This window comes from Carcharodon carcharias, chromosome 23 (assembly GCF_017639515.1).
Source record: "Carcharodon carcharias isolate sCarCar2 chromosome 23, sCarCar2.pri, whole genome shotgun sequence".
Classification (NCBI taxonomy): domain Eukaryota; kingdom Metazoa; phylum Chordata; class Chondrichthyes; order Lamniformes; family Lamnidae; genus Carcharodon; species Carcharodon carcharias.
Window position 1 is genome coordinate 12774555 of NC_054489.1, and position 16406 is coordinate 12790960.

Genomic DNA, 16406 nt, shown 5'->3' on the forward strand with positions numbered 1-16406 from the left:
TTGCATATTTTAATGAAAATCTTTCTCCTCTCTGTGCTGTCATGTTTTAGTTTCGAGCTGCTGTATGCCTCAGGATTATGGTCTAGGAGATGGTTAATTCTGACAATGAAGTAAAGGGAAATGTCCTCTTTCATGAATAATTTATACTATATAAACTGGTAGCCTGCTTTTCAATACAGCCATTTAATATCACACCACCTGACACATGGTACTGTGTACGTCTTCAGATCAAATGTCTCACTTACTCACTTGGTCCTTGGTTACATTACCATAACCTTGCTATCACATCAAAGCATGCCCAAATAATAATCCATCGTTTATAATTATAGATGACACATTATTTTTAAAAAGCGCATACCCAAGAATGAGTTACAAATCTGTAATTCAACCACAGGGCTCGGGGTGTGTACAGAGCACTTATTATTCCATCTCAGAATTTATACTGTACAGCCTCTGAATCCCTTCCTTTGCCTGCCTTGGCCTCCTTCTGTGCTGTAATGACTCTATGATTATCTTGATTTCAGACAAACAACTTTGCCCCAACCTCTATTATTCTGTTTGGACTGCACTCCTCTGTCCTGTAGTGACACCACTGTCTGTTTGTCCTATGTGTTGAGCCACATGTTTGTGTGATTCTTCATGTTCCACAGTCATGTTACCTGCTGTTCTATTTGTTTCCATTCCGAACATAGTCCTTTCCTTCAGGCAAAAGCTTCCATGTACTGTATCTGTCTCCACATCAACTGGCCTCCTTTCTAATGCAAGTCATACGTGCCAAGATAAGGACCCGGCAATCTAAACAAGCTGTTCTGAAACCAGACACAATAAAACTGGACCACGTTCCTTCGCTACAGTTTGCCATGTTCAAGTTTCAGCGCTGGACTCAAGTGTGCAATATCTTATACTTTATTCAGTTAGGCATGGGGGGTGTTGGTGGTGGGGTGGAGACGGCGGGAGTAATCACTATCTACTCAGATCCACTCAGAAACCAGCATTTTCACAACCACTGACGCTTTATATGCACTTGGTTAGGAGCATTCTGGTTTCCAAGTCCAAAAAGTTGTGGGTTCAAGACCCGCTCCAGGATTTGATCAAATAACCTAGGCTGGCACTTCAGTGCAGTGCTATTGACTGCTGGTTGAGTGTGAATTTCTCATGTTGAAATTCCTCCATGACCTTGTGCCTTCCTGTTTCCGTAACCTCCTACTACCCTCTGCGAATCTGCAGTCCTCCAACTCTAGCCTCTTATTTATCCCTCACTCCTTCTGCCCCACCTTGGGCACCATGTGTCTTCTCCAGCTAGCCCTCGGGTCTGGGATTCCCTCACTAAACATCTTGGCCTCTCCATTTCCTTCTCCTCCTTTGAAATTCTCCTTAAAAGCTACCTCCCTGGCCAAACTTTTAGTTGCCCCTCATAATATCATTCAATGTCAATTTTTGCCTTATACTCCTTGAAGCACTTTAAGACATTTTCCTACAAAAGTGCTCATAGTCGTATTAGATTATGACCTTATGGATATTTAAACCTTTCCTCAGTTCTTTTTGTCCTCTGCACGATATCTTCAACAATCTTTCCTAAATCGGAAATTTCCAGTGCCATCTAATAAGCTCATGTCAATCACTGAACATGACCACTTGTGAAGATTATCTCCATTACATCCACGTTGTATTTGTCAGCAGATTGATGGGTTAGGAATTCAAGTTTTGTAGCACGCTGTTGGTTGTGTTGAGGTAAACAAGCCACTGTCTCCAAACACCTGCCCCATCTTCAGTTACTGGGAAATGCAGGCAAGTATCAACTTGCTCCTTCACTTCAGTGACTAAATGGGAACAGCTGTACTTTCAATGTGCTCAGAAGAGCTCAGCACCTGTACAGCCCTTCAAAGAAATTATTGCTTTTATTTATCAGTTAATGGGATTTTGGGATAACATTTTTCTTTTTGCTGTTCAGGTGGGATTTGATAGAGACAGAAACGGAGTCTACTTTGTCTCTTTCTACCTGGTGCCAATATTCAGCACTCCTTGAAGCATGTCTTTGGCAATAATCCTGGACACTCCCTTCATTATATGTACTTCACTGAAGTCAGTATAGCTCATCCTCTGAACTGTGCCATTCAGCATGAAAGAAAGAAACAGGGCCTGCAGAGATGTTGATGCAAGGACTGTACTGAGAAGCAATAAAATCAGTCAGACAACATATTTAGCATTGATGCAATTGGCTGTTTTTCCACCGAATTAATATGAAGTGTGAACTCTAATATTGCCCTCCCCCCATCTCAGAAACGCCACAGGGAACATGTGCCTTTGCACCACTGCCGATATGTCACCGATTGTGTGCACTGATGGAGGAAAACATGTCTATTTTTTGCCAGGAGGGCTGTTGTCTGACTCTGGGGAGCATTGTCATCTTGAGAACTGGAAGAGCTGTGCATACCACATGCAATCAAGGCAGTTCTACTTAGTGAGGTGATGTCTCTCTGTGACTGGAATGATCTTCACATACTGACAACAATGCCGTTGGAATTATGCAATTGTCCACAGCTGTCCAAGGTCCAAATAATTTGTGTAGGCCAAAAGATATCTCTTTTTAAGAAAACTAGCTGAATATTTATCATGGGGCGGAGAGGGGATAAGATAACTTAGATTAGAGCTATACACCAAAGATGTTTTGTTCCCAAAATGTGGTCCTGTTATCCCTTCTTGTCTCCTGGCCTCAGTGTCCAAATGGCGCAGAAGGGGACCATTTGGCCCATCGAGTCCTTGCTTCAGTAGTGGAGGTATTGCAATTGGTTTAAGTGGCAAAAATTTCAAAATTGAGATTGAAATATTTTTGTTCAACAAAGCTGTCAATGGTCATGGACCCAAGGTGGCTAGATGGAGCTAAGATACACATCAGCCATGACCTATTTGAATGGCAGAACAGGTTTGAGGAGCTGAATGGCTTACTCCTGTTCCAATGTTCTCAGCTAGGAAAGGGGAAAATTGGTCAGGGTTTGAATTCTTGGTTGCTATTCATTGACCACCATGCAGATCTGTGGTGTGAAATAAGTTGCATTTACCAGCTGACCTCAATGACGTTGTTCATTGATAAAATGGCCAAGCTTGTCCCAGTAGTCTTGAGTTCAAAATCTCTGTTGTTGATACGAGCACATACACAGTTAATGCATTCTCATGACATTCCTTTTGTCTGCTTTTTTAGTGCAGCCATCTGAAATAAATTAAATTCAGACAAAAATATGATTAAAAGTCAGCCAGTCCCTTGCTGTAGTTAAAATGTATTCCACAGGTAGATTTTTAAAGTTAGTGAGAAATTAATTACTGAATGCAGGCAGTAAGTTAACTAGTTATTAAGTTCACCAAGTACATCCATGAATTACATTTAATAGGTTAAACTAAATGTAGTTATTACGTTGGCACAGTGGTAACACACAGCTATAAAGACTTTGAATGTCGGTAACTTGGGCATTGCACCAAGAATTGAGCCACTTTGAAGCAAGAGAAACATCCTTTGGTTGAGCATATTTGTGAAATTACAAGGTAGGTGCTTTAAATAACTTTTTCTCAATAATAACTTGGACTTTTCCTATGAATTGGCACCCAAATAAACTCCCTTCCTTCTCTCAAGTCTGGACGAATCACAAGGCATTAAAAGAGAAAAGGAAGATGTGCAGTTTCCTCAGGACATCCTAAAGCGCTTTACAGCCAATTAAATACTTTTTGAAGTGCAGTCACTGTTGCAATGTAGGAATTGCGGCAGCCACTTTGCACACAGTTAGGTCCCACAAGCAGCAGTGTGATGCTGACCAGATAACCTGCTGTCGTGATGTTGGTTAAAGAGTAAGTGTTGACCAGGACACCAGGGAGAACTCCCCTGCTCTTCTTCAAAATGGTGCAATGGGACCTTTTACATCCACCTGACAGGGCATCGTTTTAACATCTCATCCGAAAGCAAAAAATTGTACGCCAGACAATTCTCTCTCTATAGAGGTCAAAGTATCTTATAAAATACTTCCACATGACAATTAATTCTTTGAAAACCATAGGACCTCTCATTATTGTCAGTGACAGAATGAATGAATAGTCATCTTATTCTGGGAACTTGACTTATACAAAATAGCTGTAACATATTCCTACATAACAACAAAGTGCGATCAACTTAAATACTAACTAAATCAATCTTCCTTTCCTCCTTATTCTTTATTCCCTCCTCCCTTACCACCATTTTTATGATGATACTTCAGAGGGAAAACATCCCCTCCCCGGCAGTAGGCCTGAAAAACCAACGGATAAGCATTTTAAAGGTTGATGAAGGATTCAGCAAAAGAGAATTTTTATAACATCCTTTCAATCCAGGTAAATTGCAGCACTTCCACCATGTCTAAGCTCACATTGATTAATGAATGCTCCCACACTCCTTGAGGAATATGCAAGAACTGTTTGGGAAATTATTTACTTTGAACAATTGTTCTTTGAACTTGCCTCTCTTTCCCCCACCCCACCCCCACCTGCCTCTCCACACAAAAAAATGCTTAATTTATTAAGAAAGGATCCTATGTCGATTAAAATTGCTACTTTGAATTTTAAATTGCTGCACTTTGGATTCTGACAAATTAGCCCACAGCTAATCTTTCACTGGTGGTCTCCACCACCTGCTGCAAAGTGCTGTTTGAAATCTCACTTGTAAACTACACTGTTCCTGTAAAATAGAAGGAATACTCGATCAGCAGAACACCCCTACCTTTCAGCACTCCCATCATCTACCAGAAGGAATGAACTTTTTACACCCCTCCACCTCAGTTTAGTTTCACAATTACTTCAATAAAAGGCCCCAAATGCCCGCATAGTATCTTGGTAGAGCTGAAAATGTGATGCATTGCTGCATTATTCATGTAATACTTCCGACAAGGAAGCAGGAGAAAGATAACATTTAGAATGTTTTTTAAGTACCTTACCACCCGGACACCACAGATTATGTTTGAGACCCATGCATATCTATTAATTTAACCAGGTACTGTATATATTTATGCCTGTATATATATTTACCCCTTGATCTCTACAAAGGTTTGCAGACACACCCATCATTCTTGGGGTGTTCGTGGTAACAGATGCTACATTTTGTGTCACTTTAAAAGGTTAAACACACAAAAAAAATTCCAACATACAGAGAAACATTCACCAAAAACACCTATAATGGACTCTTAAAGGAAAGTATTTTAAAAAAGCTAAGAACAGTTAGTCTCAAATTGACCATGGGAGATAGTGCAATCTTAAAAGGACAAGCTGAGTTGCATACAGCTACTATACAGCAGCATTGTAATACATGGTGTGTTATGTGGCATAATGGTCTTGTCCCTTTAAAACAGTGAAACCTCTGACCCATTGCGAACAGCTCCACTCACATATAGAAAATCAGCATCAATTACATGTCTGTCATTCTGCATACATCCTGTTCTGTCACACTTTAGATGTCGCTTTCCATCACACCTCAAACACCACCTTTTGTCCCACTTCAGATGTTACCTCCTATTGCAGATGAAAAGCAACCTTTAAACTAAACAAAAAGGGATTTACAAGCAGCTGGGAATTAACTGAAGCAACCTGTTCTCCACAGTGAGCGCTTAAAGGAACAGGCCATTTTGCAGCTCGGCTCCATGTTAGCAGCTAAGGATCAGAAGTGTGCTCAGTATTATCTGTGAGCAATGTCAAAGGAGATCCGCAATCTTCTAAATAAGGCAGAGAGTCACCAACAAAACATGTTTTAAATGTTTTCCTGACTTAATTAAGAGCTATTCCAGGATTTTACTGTCAATAGAAATGATGAGACTGGCGTTTAATTGATTGGATCCAACAAAGATGACTCTGTGTGGTTGGTGCATTTATTTTTGCATGGTTGCCATTTTAAAAGTATTTCATGTCTACCAATTGGCTACAAAAAAAGAACAGATTTGGGAAGTATATTTTATTTGGTAACTTCAGCCAGTAGATTTGTAGACTTTGCATTTTACTTGAAAAAAGATGCTGAATGATGTGGATGTTATAGACATGGGCCTAAATCAAGTCTTCCATTTGATGTTCCATCAACATATATGGCACTGCAGCAAAAGGAGATTCCCAAGGACATCCTCCATGTGCATTTGTTCATCTCAATGGCTTGATCATGTGTTTATTTCTATTTCCCTTCCCTTGCACAGTATTAGTAAAGAGCTGTTCATAAGAAGACTGTCACAGGTGTGAAAACCTCTTTAATTTATGCTGTTGATGTTAAGCTATTACTGTTAGGATAGCATCAGATATTATTCTAAGAACTGCATCTCAAGAGTAGAGGTTTTTGATTTTTAGATATGTTGTTTGTTAATTGTTTTCAGCCACTGCAATACTCTACTTGTACGTGGTTACTTCTGTGGTTGTTAACTATTAGAAAGAAAGACTTGCATTTAAGTAGCGCCTTTCACAATCTCAGGACATCCCAAAGCACTTCACAGCCAGTGAAGTGCTTTTGAAGTGTAGTCACTGTTGTAATGTAGAAAACAAAACAACCAATCAGTGCACAACAAGCTCACAAACAGCAATGAGATAATGACTAGATGATTTTTTTAATGGTTTTGATCAAGGGACAAATATCTTATACCCTGAAGAGAACTCCCCCAATCTGCTTCAAAACAGTGCAATGGGGTCTTTTAACCCATCTGAGAGGGCATATGCCTCTTAGCTTAACGCCTCTTTTGAAAGGTAGCACTTCTGACAGTGCAGCACCCCTTCAGTACTGCACTGAAGTGTCAGTCAGAATTATTTGCCCAAGTCCCAGGAGTGGGACTGAAGCCCCTAACCTACTGGCTCATAGGGGAGACTGCAATCAACTAAACCACAGCTGACATCTTGTTGTTCACTGGTGCACCTTAATGAGTGAAGTTTACACGTAAATTTTTACAAAAATCATTGCTTGTTAATGATAAATTGTCCCATTACTTAAAAAGCTAGCCAATTAAAATTTACTATCTATTGATCAAAACATGCTTTTTAAATCAGTGGACTGGATGAGCCTGTCAAAAAACCAATATGTTAAGGGAAACTTTAACATGCTGTTTTATAGTCAATGAATTGCCAGCATAGGCACAATGGGCCAAATGGCCTTCTGTGCAGTACCACTCTATGATTCTATGAATGCCAATCCAAATACTTAATTCTCTTCTCTGGGGTATTTCCTGCCGTATGGACATTTTTGCCCTAACATCATTTACTGCCCTATAAATGTACACCAGATGCAATGTTTTTCTACTTGGCTATATGAATGAATTTGAATCCAAGTAAGTGAGATTTGATAGGCCTGCTGCTCCCTGCACAGACCTGTCGAATTAAATTTATGCTAGATCGTGGAGTTCTAAAAGGGTGAGTTGAGGATATTTTTTTCTCCCAGTACTGTATACAGAGGATCTGGTTCTAGCCAATGCTAGTAGGTGCTTGGCAAAAATTGTAAGTAAAATCACTGTGATAAATTTCTAGCACAGAGGGAGAAGATGCAAAAAAAACATTTGCAAGGTTGATACTAAAACTGAGAGGGTACAGCTATCTGGAAAGGCTAAGCAGCCTGGAGCTCCTTTCTCTCGTAAAGAGTTGTGACCTGATAAAGGTCTTCAGAATGACGAATGACGTCGATAGGGTAGACGTAAAGATGTTTTGACAGGTGGGGTAATCCAAAACTAGGCGCCAAAGATATTAGATAGTCATGAATAAATCCAATAAAGACTTCAGGAGGAACAGCTTCACTCAGAGAGTGGTGAGAGTGCGGATCCCACTAGCACATGGAGTAGCTGAGAATATTATAGATGCATTTACGAGGAATCTAGATAAGCTTGAGAGGAAAATGGATGCAAAGGCACGATGATCAGGTCAGATGAAGTAGATAGAGTGCTAGAATATCGTGCGGACCGTAAACACTGGCCTGTTTCTATGCCGTAAATTCTGTGCAAAATATTAATTTAGAAATACCTACAAGAGCAGCTGTAGGGAGTGAAGCAATCAGTCTCACTATCCCTGTGTGAGGGAGCAGAAAAGAACCTGCTAGGTTCCCATTCTTGATTACCTATGCTTGAACCTGCATGGACATCAGGACCAGCTGGGTTGCGATCTGTCCCATGGTCCAATACATCTCTGGTGCTCACTGGGTCATGGATGTCCAACATTCTGTTTGTTGGCAACATGCAGTCATGAGCTGTGGTACTCAGCCAGGCAGTTCTGTCTATTTGCATTCCTATTTCCTATTCCCTGGTTTGCTGGGAATTTTAGAAAGGGCTGTCCTTAGTGCTATTACCTCATAAGTTCATAAGAAATAGGAGAATGAAATTCAGCCCCTTGAACCTGCTCTGCCATTCAATAAGATTATGGCTGATCTGATTGTGGCTTTAACTCCACTTTCCTGCCTGCACACCCCCCCTCCCCCCACCAATAACCCTTGACTCCTTGTGGATCAAAAATCTGTCTAACTTTGCCTTGAATATATTTAATATTTTCACCTCAGTGGCAGATAAACCTTAAATCAGAAACCTAAGGTCTGTTGGTATCAGCAGTGGAAACACGGATCTTAAATCCATGTATATTCGCTCCTAAGACTCAATGTCACACAGCCGAATGGCTCACAAAGTAAAAAATACTTGAATAGACATGTTGGCTTGCACATGGAGAATGTCCCCTTGGCAAAGGTATCAGAGGGTGACAAGTGGAGTCTTATATAAGTGCGGGAATTAGAAGAGAAAGAATACAAAGTTCAAATGGCCTTCACCCTCTCTCAAAACTCTTAATGAACTAATTTGGGTGAGTATATAATCATGAGGGGAGTGAGGGGCATGTAGTCAGTCAGTCGGAAAAAGGAGGTTCTGAATTGGTGTAACATGAGGCATGGGTTGTGAACCAGGAAGAAGACATGCAACATAGAACTCAGAGCCAGCTCAGGGAGAAAGGGATGTGCAAGCAGGAAGATGGGATAATCTGACCAACTGAGATCAAATATCCTCTGGTTATTTTTCTCTTCCTTTCTTCAAATATCTCGTCTCCCCTGAAGACACTGAAGCATAAGCAGTTTCCGTTCCAGAGGTTCATTTCAGTTCCAGAGGTGTCAATGTCCCTTTGGAACCTCAATCCAGTGGCCTTCCTTCATCTGGAAGGCCACCAGGTGACTGCTGTTGCACCATGGCATTGGGCTGGAATCTGTACCCATCTAATATCCACGCATCCAGCAAGGGTCGCTGGCCAATAGTCTGGAGTGGGAAGGTTTATTTTCTTCACTTTCTGAAGCCCAGGTACACTGCGGCCATCTGCTACCACCTTTCACTGGCCTAAGATTAGCATATTAAGTGGTCGGTGCAAAGATCTTCCTGGCCTTCGCTGCTCAGTATTACACCAGAAAGTGCACTAAAACATCAAAATTACTCCCTGCTTCCTGAAGAAACTGTATTACAATTTGTTCATGTCCTTACTCTGTGTTTTATTTACCACTGCACCCAGTGGGAGTTTAAAAATAATTTATTGGATACTACAGCTGTGAAAGATTGAATATTGAGGAACTATGATATGCAGTATTCACGCCAAGACTGGCAACTATTCTGATAATGAAGGGTTAACCAGACTGAAGCAACTTACTCTTCATGTCAGTCATTTGAGTTTACCATTTGAAGTGATGAACAGTAATGTGATCAAGAATGATTAACATTTGTTTAAATTTAGCCTCCACCCTGTTTTGATATTTTGACATTGGTGCTTATGTGCCCGTGTTTGTGCCAGACTGTTTAACGAGGCAGTAACGCGTGTTTGATGCAGGACACGTTAGCAGTGAAAGGGCTGAGCTAGCAATTTGTCAAATTAAAACTAAGTATGTTTTTCTGATTTTCTTGGGCTGGTGAGGGGGGGTGGGGATGGTGGGGTGTGGGGGGCGGCGGAGGGGTGGTGTGGGGTGGTGAGGGGGTGAGGGGGGAGGGTGGTGAGGGGAGGGGGTGGGGGGGAGGGTGGTGTGGGGAGGAGGTGCAGATGGTGTATTGAAGTGGCTGGAAAAGAAAATAACTTCTCCTGCTAATCATAAGACCGTTATCAATGATTTAGATTGAGGGGCTGAGCATTTCCCTTCCTGCCATCTTCCATTCCCATAATAGCATAGCCAGACAGCAAGTGGTGTGGATTGACTTCACGTAACCGATGTCAATGCAACTTACTTTGAGAGTGTGCAGAAGCCCATAGGACCTATTAGATTGCGTTACTTAGATTACTATTAGATTGCGCTATTTCCAATTGCAGTATGATTTTCTTTCTTACCGCCATCTTCTCGGTGCTGCTGTCCTGAAAGTGCTGACAGATGTTGGGGATTTTTCGAAGAATATTGGATCCTCCAGTGACTTGTTCAAGTGACCATTCTTCACGTTGGGACCAGATGGGTCACTATTCACCCGCTGGGGGAGCATCACCCCAGAACTGAAGTTTATCGTTACTCAATGTTAATCTTTTTTTTTTAACGGTGAGTTGTTATGACCTAGAATGCACTGCCTCAAAGGGTAGTGGAAGCAGATGCAACAGTCACTTCCTTAGGGGAATTGGATATATATTTGGAAAGGAAAAAAAATAGCAGGACTATGGGGAGTGCAACTAATTGGATAGCTCTCAAAGAGCCAGCACAGGCATGAAGGGCCAAATGGCCTCCTTATGTCCTGTAAGATTCTATGATTGTGCACACGTTTCTAGTGAAAGTCATTAGATCATAATCAGGAACAGGAATCCTGGCTGATTTATAATCCTGGGATATAGGGACTATTGTAACCTCCAGCTGACATCACCTAAAGATTTGATTTAGGATTTCCACAAGCAATCTGAGCAATCTCAAAGAAATATGTCTGAAGAATTGCGCTCACTTGACAGGAGCTTGTTATAAGCAGGAACCGGAGGCTTAATAGATTAATGCTGTACCAACTCTGTGCTACGTGTTGTGGAATCACATGGGTCTCTGAAATTCCCCACGTGCTGAGTTCCCATTCTTAACCTGGTCCTCGGGGAAAAGGAGGTCAGGGAGATGCTAAAAGGGCAAAAGCATCAAGTGAAAGTTAAACACTAACCCTGGGAGGGTTGAAAAGTTGGTGTGCGTTTCACCCTGAGATTCTCACCATCCCTCCTAGTAGTCAGTGACAAGGCAGCATTACCTCGGGAAGAGATCCAATCCTGTACAACAGTGACCACACTTCAAAAAGCATTGCCTGCAAAGGATTGATTTTGGCACAGTCTGCCGCCATGAAAAGCACTATATAAATGCAAATCTTTCTTAACTGCCCATTCAAGCACAGAATGATATATGGCACTGGGAGGGAGCTGAGAAAAGGGAGAAAATAACCAGAAGATGGAAGGATTTAAAGGGTTAAATTGAGAGGAACTTTGAAAGTCGAACATTTGAATCTCTGGAAAATCCCTTTCCATTATTTTCAAGGTTTGGAATTAATTTCACTGACTGTCTAGCACCTTGTCTGATTACTGCTCTGTTGTTTTTGCTTCTGCTCCCCAGTTCTCCCTCTCACCTACTAGTATCAGCTTGCAGACTGCCATGGAAATTCCTGTTTTGCTTCAAACAGTCAATGGGAGTGAACTGCCCTCCAGCACTATGTTCGCCTTCGTTTGAAACAAACAGCCTCCGTGATGAGGTAGAGCCCCGCCCAGCAAACACAAGCGTTCAGACTCGCTGAAAACCCTTCAGCCCCGATCAGTATTCAAAAACGATGACAGGGATGAAGCAGATAGAAAAATTCCTGAAGAAACAAACCTCGACCCTGACCAGAAGCCGTGTGGATAAGGATGGCTTTTTCCCAGGGACGCTGAAGCGGCGGCCGAGCGCGTCCAAAATACTTCCGTTTTTAAAGGATACAGTGTCCGGGAGTGACAGCCCCAGCCCCAAGGATGAGTTTAGCCCAGACATCGCTTGCCTGGAGAGTAAATGGACAGACACAGAGGATGACCTGACCAGTCCCTCCCTGTCGTCAGGAGAAATCAGCCCCAATGGGTCCACGCTCAGCAGTAAGTTGTGGCATCTCTCAGACACCCCAGAGAACATCGTGGAGCATGTGCTGGAGGGACTGGTGGAGACTTCAAAGAACAGCGTGGATGCAGGTAAGTGTAAGAACATTGCCAATATCTAAGTCTGAAGGAAGCAGCACCTATACCACTTGAACAGGAATATAACTGTCAAACACTGTGCTGGAGGTGCCAGTTCATGATGAGCACTGATTGAGCAGAGTTAAAAAAAGCCAATTTGATCAAATTTTGAGTAGATCAGATTTTAAAACCTGGATTCAGGTCAATTTCCACAAATACGGCGCCACTTTCTCTGGCTCTGTGCCAAAGATTGTGAAAGCACGCTTAAAGCTTAGGCAGGATAAGAGCAAAACATGATTAGTGCTTCAAGCTCCATTTGGGTTTCCAAAATGTCATTCTAGTTCTGAACCCAAATGACTTTGTGGTCTCCTTTGAAAGAAATCTTGTAATTGGATAATGGCTGGGTCTACAATCCTATGTAAGCAGGATGTGGCTCTCCATTAAACATGAGTGCTGAACTTGAGACTTCTACTGTGACAAAATGCTAATTTACCAAAAAAAAATGGAGTGAATTTAGATTAAATGCATCAGTTTCTTTCAAAATAGTGAGCAGGAAGACGTAATGTTCCTGTAAGTTCTGCAATGTTGTTTTTATTGTCCAGTCATAAAGTTTGCTTGTATTATGACAGGTGTTGATCACGCTAAAGAGCTAATTGCTGTTTTTCTTCAGGGAGAGGGAGTTGGGTTTGTTGGCTTTTGTGCTTTGCATGTTTCTATTATTAGTTCTCTAGCGGGTCGGTGAGTAGTTGTCTGTTTGTCCCAGCAGTCTGGCAATGGGCATTCACTTGGATCAAGCCCAGCAGCCATGTTGGATGTGATTTCTTGGTAATAGAAAAGCAATTGGAGATAATTTAACGTGGAGGAGCGAGTGGGTTTGGGTGTGGACAGTGAGGGGTGCAAAAATATTAGCACACTGGGAACTGGCTCTGACCCACCGACACGTGCGTTTAACTCGAGTGCATGAGGCTGCGTCCATGTGAACCCCTTGGGAGAAGCGGGTTGCCTATTACATACCCCCACCATCAACATACTGGGGTTACTGTTGACCAGAAACTTAACTGGACCAACTGTATAAATAATGTGGCTGCAAGAGCAGGTCAAATGCTGCATATTCTGCAGTGAGTTACTCTATCCCTGACTTCCCAAGGCCTGGCCACTATCAACATGGCACAAGTCAGGAGTGTGATGGAATAATCCCCACTTGCCTGGATGAGTTCAGCTCCAACAGCGCTCAAGAAGCTCGACACCATCCAGGACAAAGCAGCCTGCTTGATTGGCACCATATCCACCACCCTAAATATTCACTCCTGCCACCACAGTGGCAGCAGTGCATACCTCCTACAAGATACACTGCAGCAACTCACCAAGGCTGCTCTGACAGCACCTTCCAAACCCACGACCTCTACCTCCAAGAAAGACAAAGGCAGCAGATGCATGGGAACACCACCAACTGCAAGTTATGCACCATCCTGAATTGGAACAACATCATCGTTCCTTCACTGTTGCTTGGTCAAACTCCTGAAACTCCCTCACTAACAGCATTGGTGCATGTACCTACACCACATGGACTACAGCATTTCAAGAAAGTGGCTTACCACCACCACCTTGAGGGCAATTAGGAGTGGGTAATAAATTCTGGCCTAACTAGCGATACCCACACACTGTGAATGAATAAAAAAAAAACTGCTAATTGTTGAATTGGAAAGATATTTCAACCCAGTTTTAAATTTAATGGTGCATCTTCAGGTTCCCTAGGCCTCCTGAATCTTGCCAGTGAAAACGCGGAGAGAACACAGATCATAAGATCATGATAAATAGGAGCAGAAATTGATGATTGGGCCCATTGATCCTGCCCCGCCATTCAGTAATATCATGGCTGATCAGATTGTGGCCTGAGCTCCACAGTGCTGATTCAAACTCATAGAAAAACCTGCAATAAACACTGTGCTTACAGCTGATTTCTTACCTGTGAATGGGAAAGGTTTTTTTGCTGAGAGGGTACTTTCTACATGTCAGAGGCTTTTGGAATCGCATCAGGATGGGTGGTGCCTTAGCTGCCTTAGGCAGGCCTCGGACAAGAAACAAAAGGACCAGCAGCAGCTACAGCTGGACAGCGGAGAGGAGCCACTATCCCCCGCACAGGGCTTACAGGCAGAGCCTGATCTTCTGAAGCACTGCCGATCCTGAGGCTCAGGTTGTCGTGTCAGGTGGTGGCCGACACCTACAGCCTCCTACGAGAAGCCCAACTCCCTGCTGGACCTGGTGACCACGTATTAAAAGCATCTGTCAAAGTAACCACCGCTTCCAACCTCTGGATCCTTTCAGGGATTTGCCAGGGACATATCCAGGACGGTGGCCCATGAAGTGCATGAGTCAGGTGGCAGATGAGTTGTTTACCAAGGCTGGCAATTCTATAAACAGCGATGCCAGTCAGAATGAGCAGGTGCCTGAGTTTGAATCTCTGACTGGCTTCCTGCAAGTGCAAGGTGTGACTGATGTGCACGCGCTTGTCAATCCTCTCAATCCCGCATCAGTGTTTGTGAACTGTAAGGACACCACTGATTTTCATACCGCCTCTTCTGTACTCGTCAAGTCGGGAATCAGTGCAAGGCACCTCCCGTTCTCTCCCTCTCCCTCTCCTGTTCTGTGCTCTCTTTTGCAATGTGAGGAAAGCAGAACTAACAAACAACTGTGGCCGGGATTTTCCAGCTCTGTCATGGGCGGGACCCCAGCCAGAAGTCCAGGACAATCCTGATGGTGGGTGAGAGTGGAAAATCCCACCCTATATATGTGAAGGTATGTAGTATAAATTGTTGTTTTGCCCCTTATATTGGTATTCTTGTGAGTGTCCTGATGAGTACAACATGAAAAGCTTGGATTTGTCTCTTTTTCAGCAATACTCAAGTTCCGAACTGCTAAACGACTAACAATTGACTGTAATAGCATCTGTTCACTGAATGGAAGTTATTTGAGGGTGCTATCAGGGAGATAAAGATGAGGGTAAGTGACAGCATAGGTGAGACTATGAGGAAGTGCACAGAAAGAGAAGGATGGATATATGTGCATAGTAAGTGAAAGCGAAGATTGATATGATAGAATGGGTTAGAGAAGGCAGAGTGACGGGGTGGAGTGGTGCACAAAACAGGGCACAGGTGAATGTGCAATTACTTACCTTTCCTGGCCTGGTTAGGTCATTAAAGAGCTTCTTGCACTGAATCCAGAGTGTGCCGCTAGACTCCTGTTGCTGACCCCATGGACTACCTCCATCCATGCCTTCTAAGTGGCAGCAGCAGGTTCCTTTATCCTGCGGCTATGGGATAATATCTTCCTCCACTCTTCACAGCCCCCAACAGTACGTCAAGGGAGATCATTAAAGTGGGACACAGCTTTTGAACATCCTGAGTCTGTATTCCGCAGTTGCTGTCTCTGTGCCAAACCTCCCAACTCTTCGAAATTCCATCTTTGGATTGGCCCTTTAAATACTGGAGTTGAAATCGGGTCATGTGGGCCCTCAACTTGCCCACAGTTAATGACAAACCTGAATGTAAAATGATAATCAGGTGACCGTGTCAAAATGCCATACGGAGACACTGAACTTACACCCGGGTTTCCCATGTGATCAGACCCCTCTCTCCCAATGTGCCTTTGATTTAATATCAGGGGGAAGCATTCAGTGAAGGATGCACAAGAAAGTCTCTGGTAGTCTTGTAGTTGTGTACACCATGGGTGGTCTTGTTAATGGATGTGCATATAGATGAATGAATGACTAGTGGCAGTATCCCAAGTCACAAGGTTCTGTCTTCAAGCCCCATTCCAAGACTTGCACACATAATCTTTGCTGACACTTCAATGCTGCACCAAGTGCACGATGCACATCAAAAAGGAATGACTGCATCTCAAAAGATAATTTGTTGGATGTGAAGTGCTTTGGGGCTTCCTGACAAACAGGACAAGACAATAAATAAATGCAGACTCTTTTTTTCTCCTTGCAGCCCGATAAAGAGAAATTGGATTTAAAGAGCTGTAATTTTAACAGATCTCAGTGTGAAGTATGTGTTTATCTGAATGCTCTTCCTGGTTTTCTTTATTCTGGTATGAATCACATTGTTCACGCTCTGACAGATAAAAGAACACCAGGAAAAGGAAGGTCAGAAAAATCATATTCATCAGTCTAACAGACCATTAATTGAAAAATCCTTAAGAAAAATTATTGGAAGCAGTTTTCTATCCATCAAAGGCTGTTGTGTGTATCAGGATAAGTGGGATCTTCTTTTGTCAGTCGTAGTTCAGTT

General features: G+C 42.7%; 1 protein-coding gene across 4 annotated transcripts in view; it reads left to right on the forward strand.

The window, feature by feature from the left end:
* rapgefl1 (Rap guanine nucleotide exchange factor (GEF)-like 1) overlaps positions 1–16406 on the forward strand; it is a 79227-nt gene that overhangs the window by 12614 nt on the left and 50207 nt on the right. Inside the window, exons 1-2 of one of the 4 annotated variants that reach the window (XM_041217615.1) lie at positions 4263–4353; positions 11531–12129. The exons of 1 other annotated variant lie outside the window; for it this stretch is intronic. In XM_041217615.1, coding sequence (XP_041073549.1) covers positions 11742–12129 — 388 coding nt within the window. In that variant the 5' untranslated portion in view covers positions 4263–4353; positions 11531–11741. Of the gene's footprint in view, positions 1–4241; positions 4354–11530; positions 12130–16406 lie in introns of those variants that run through there. 2 more of the 4 variants (XM_041217616.1, XM_041217618.1) reach the window with 2 other exon arrangements.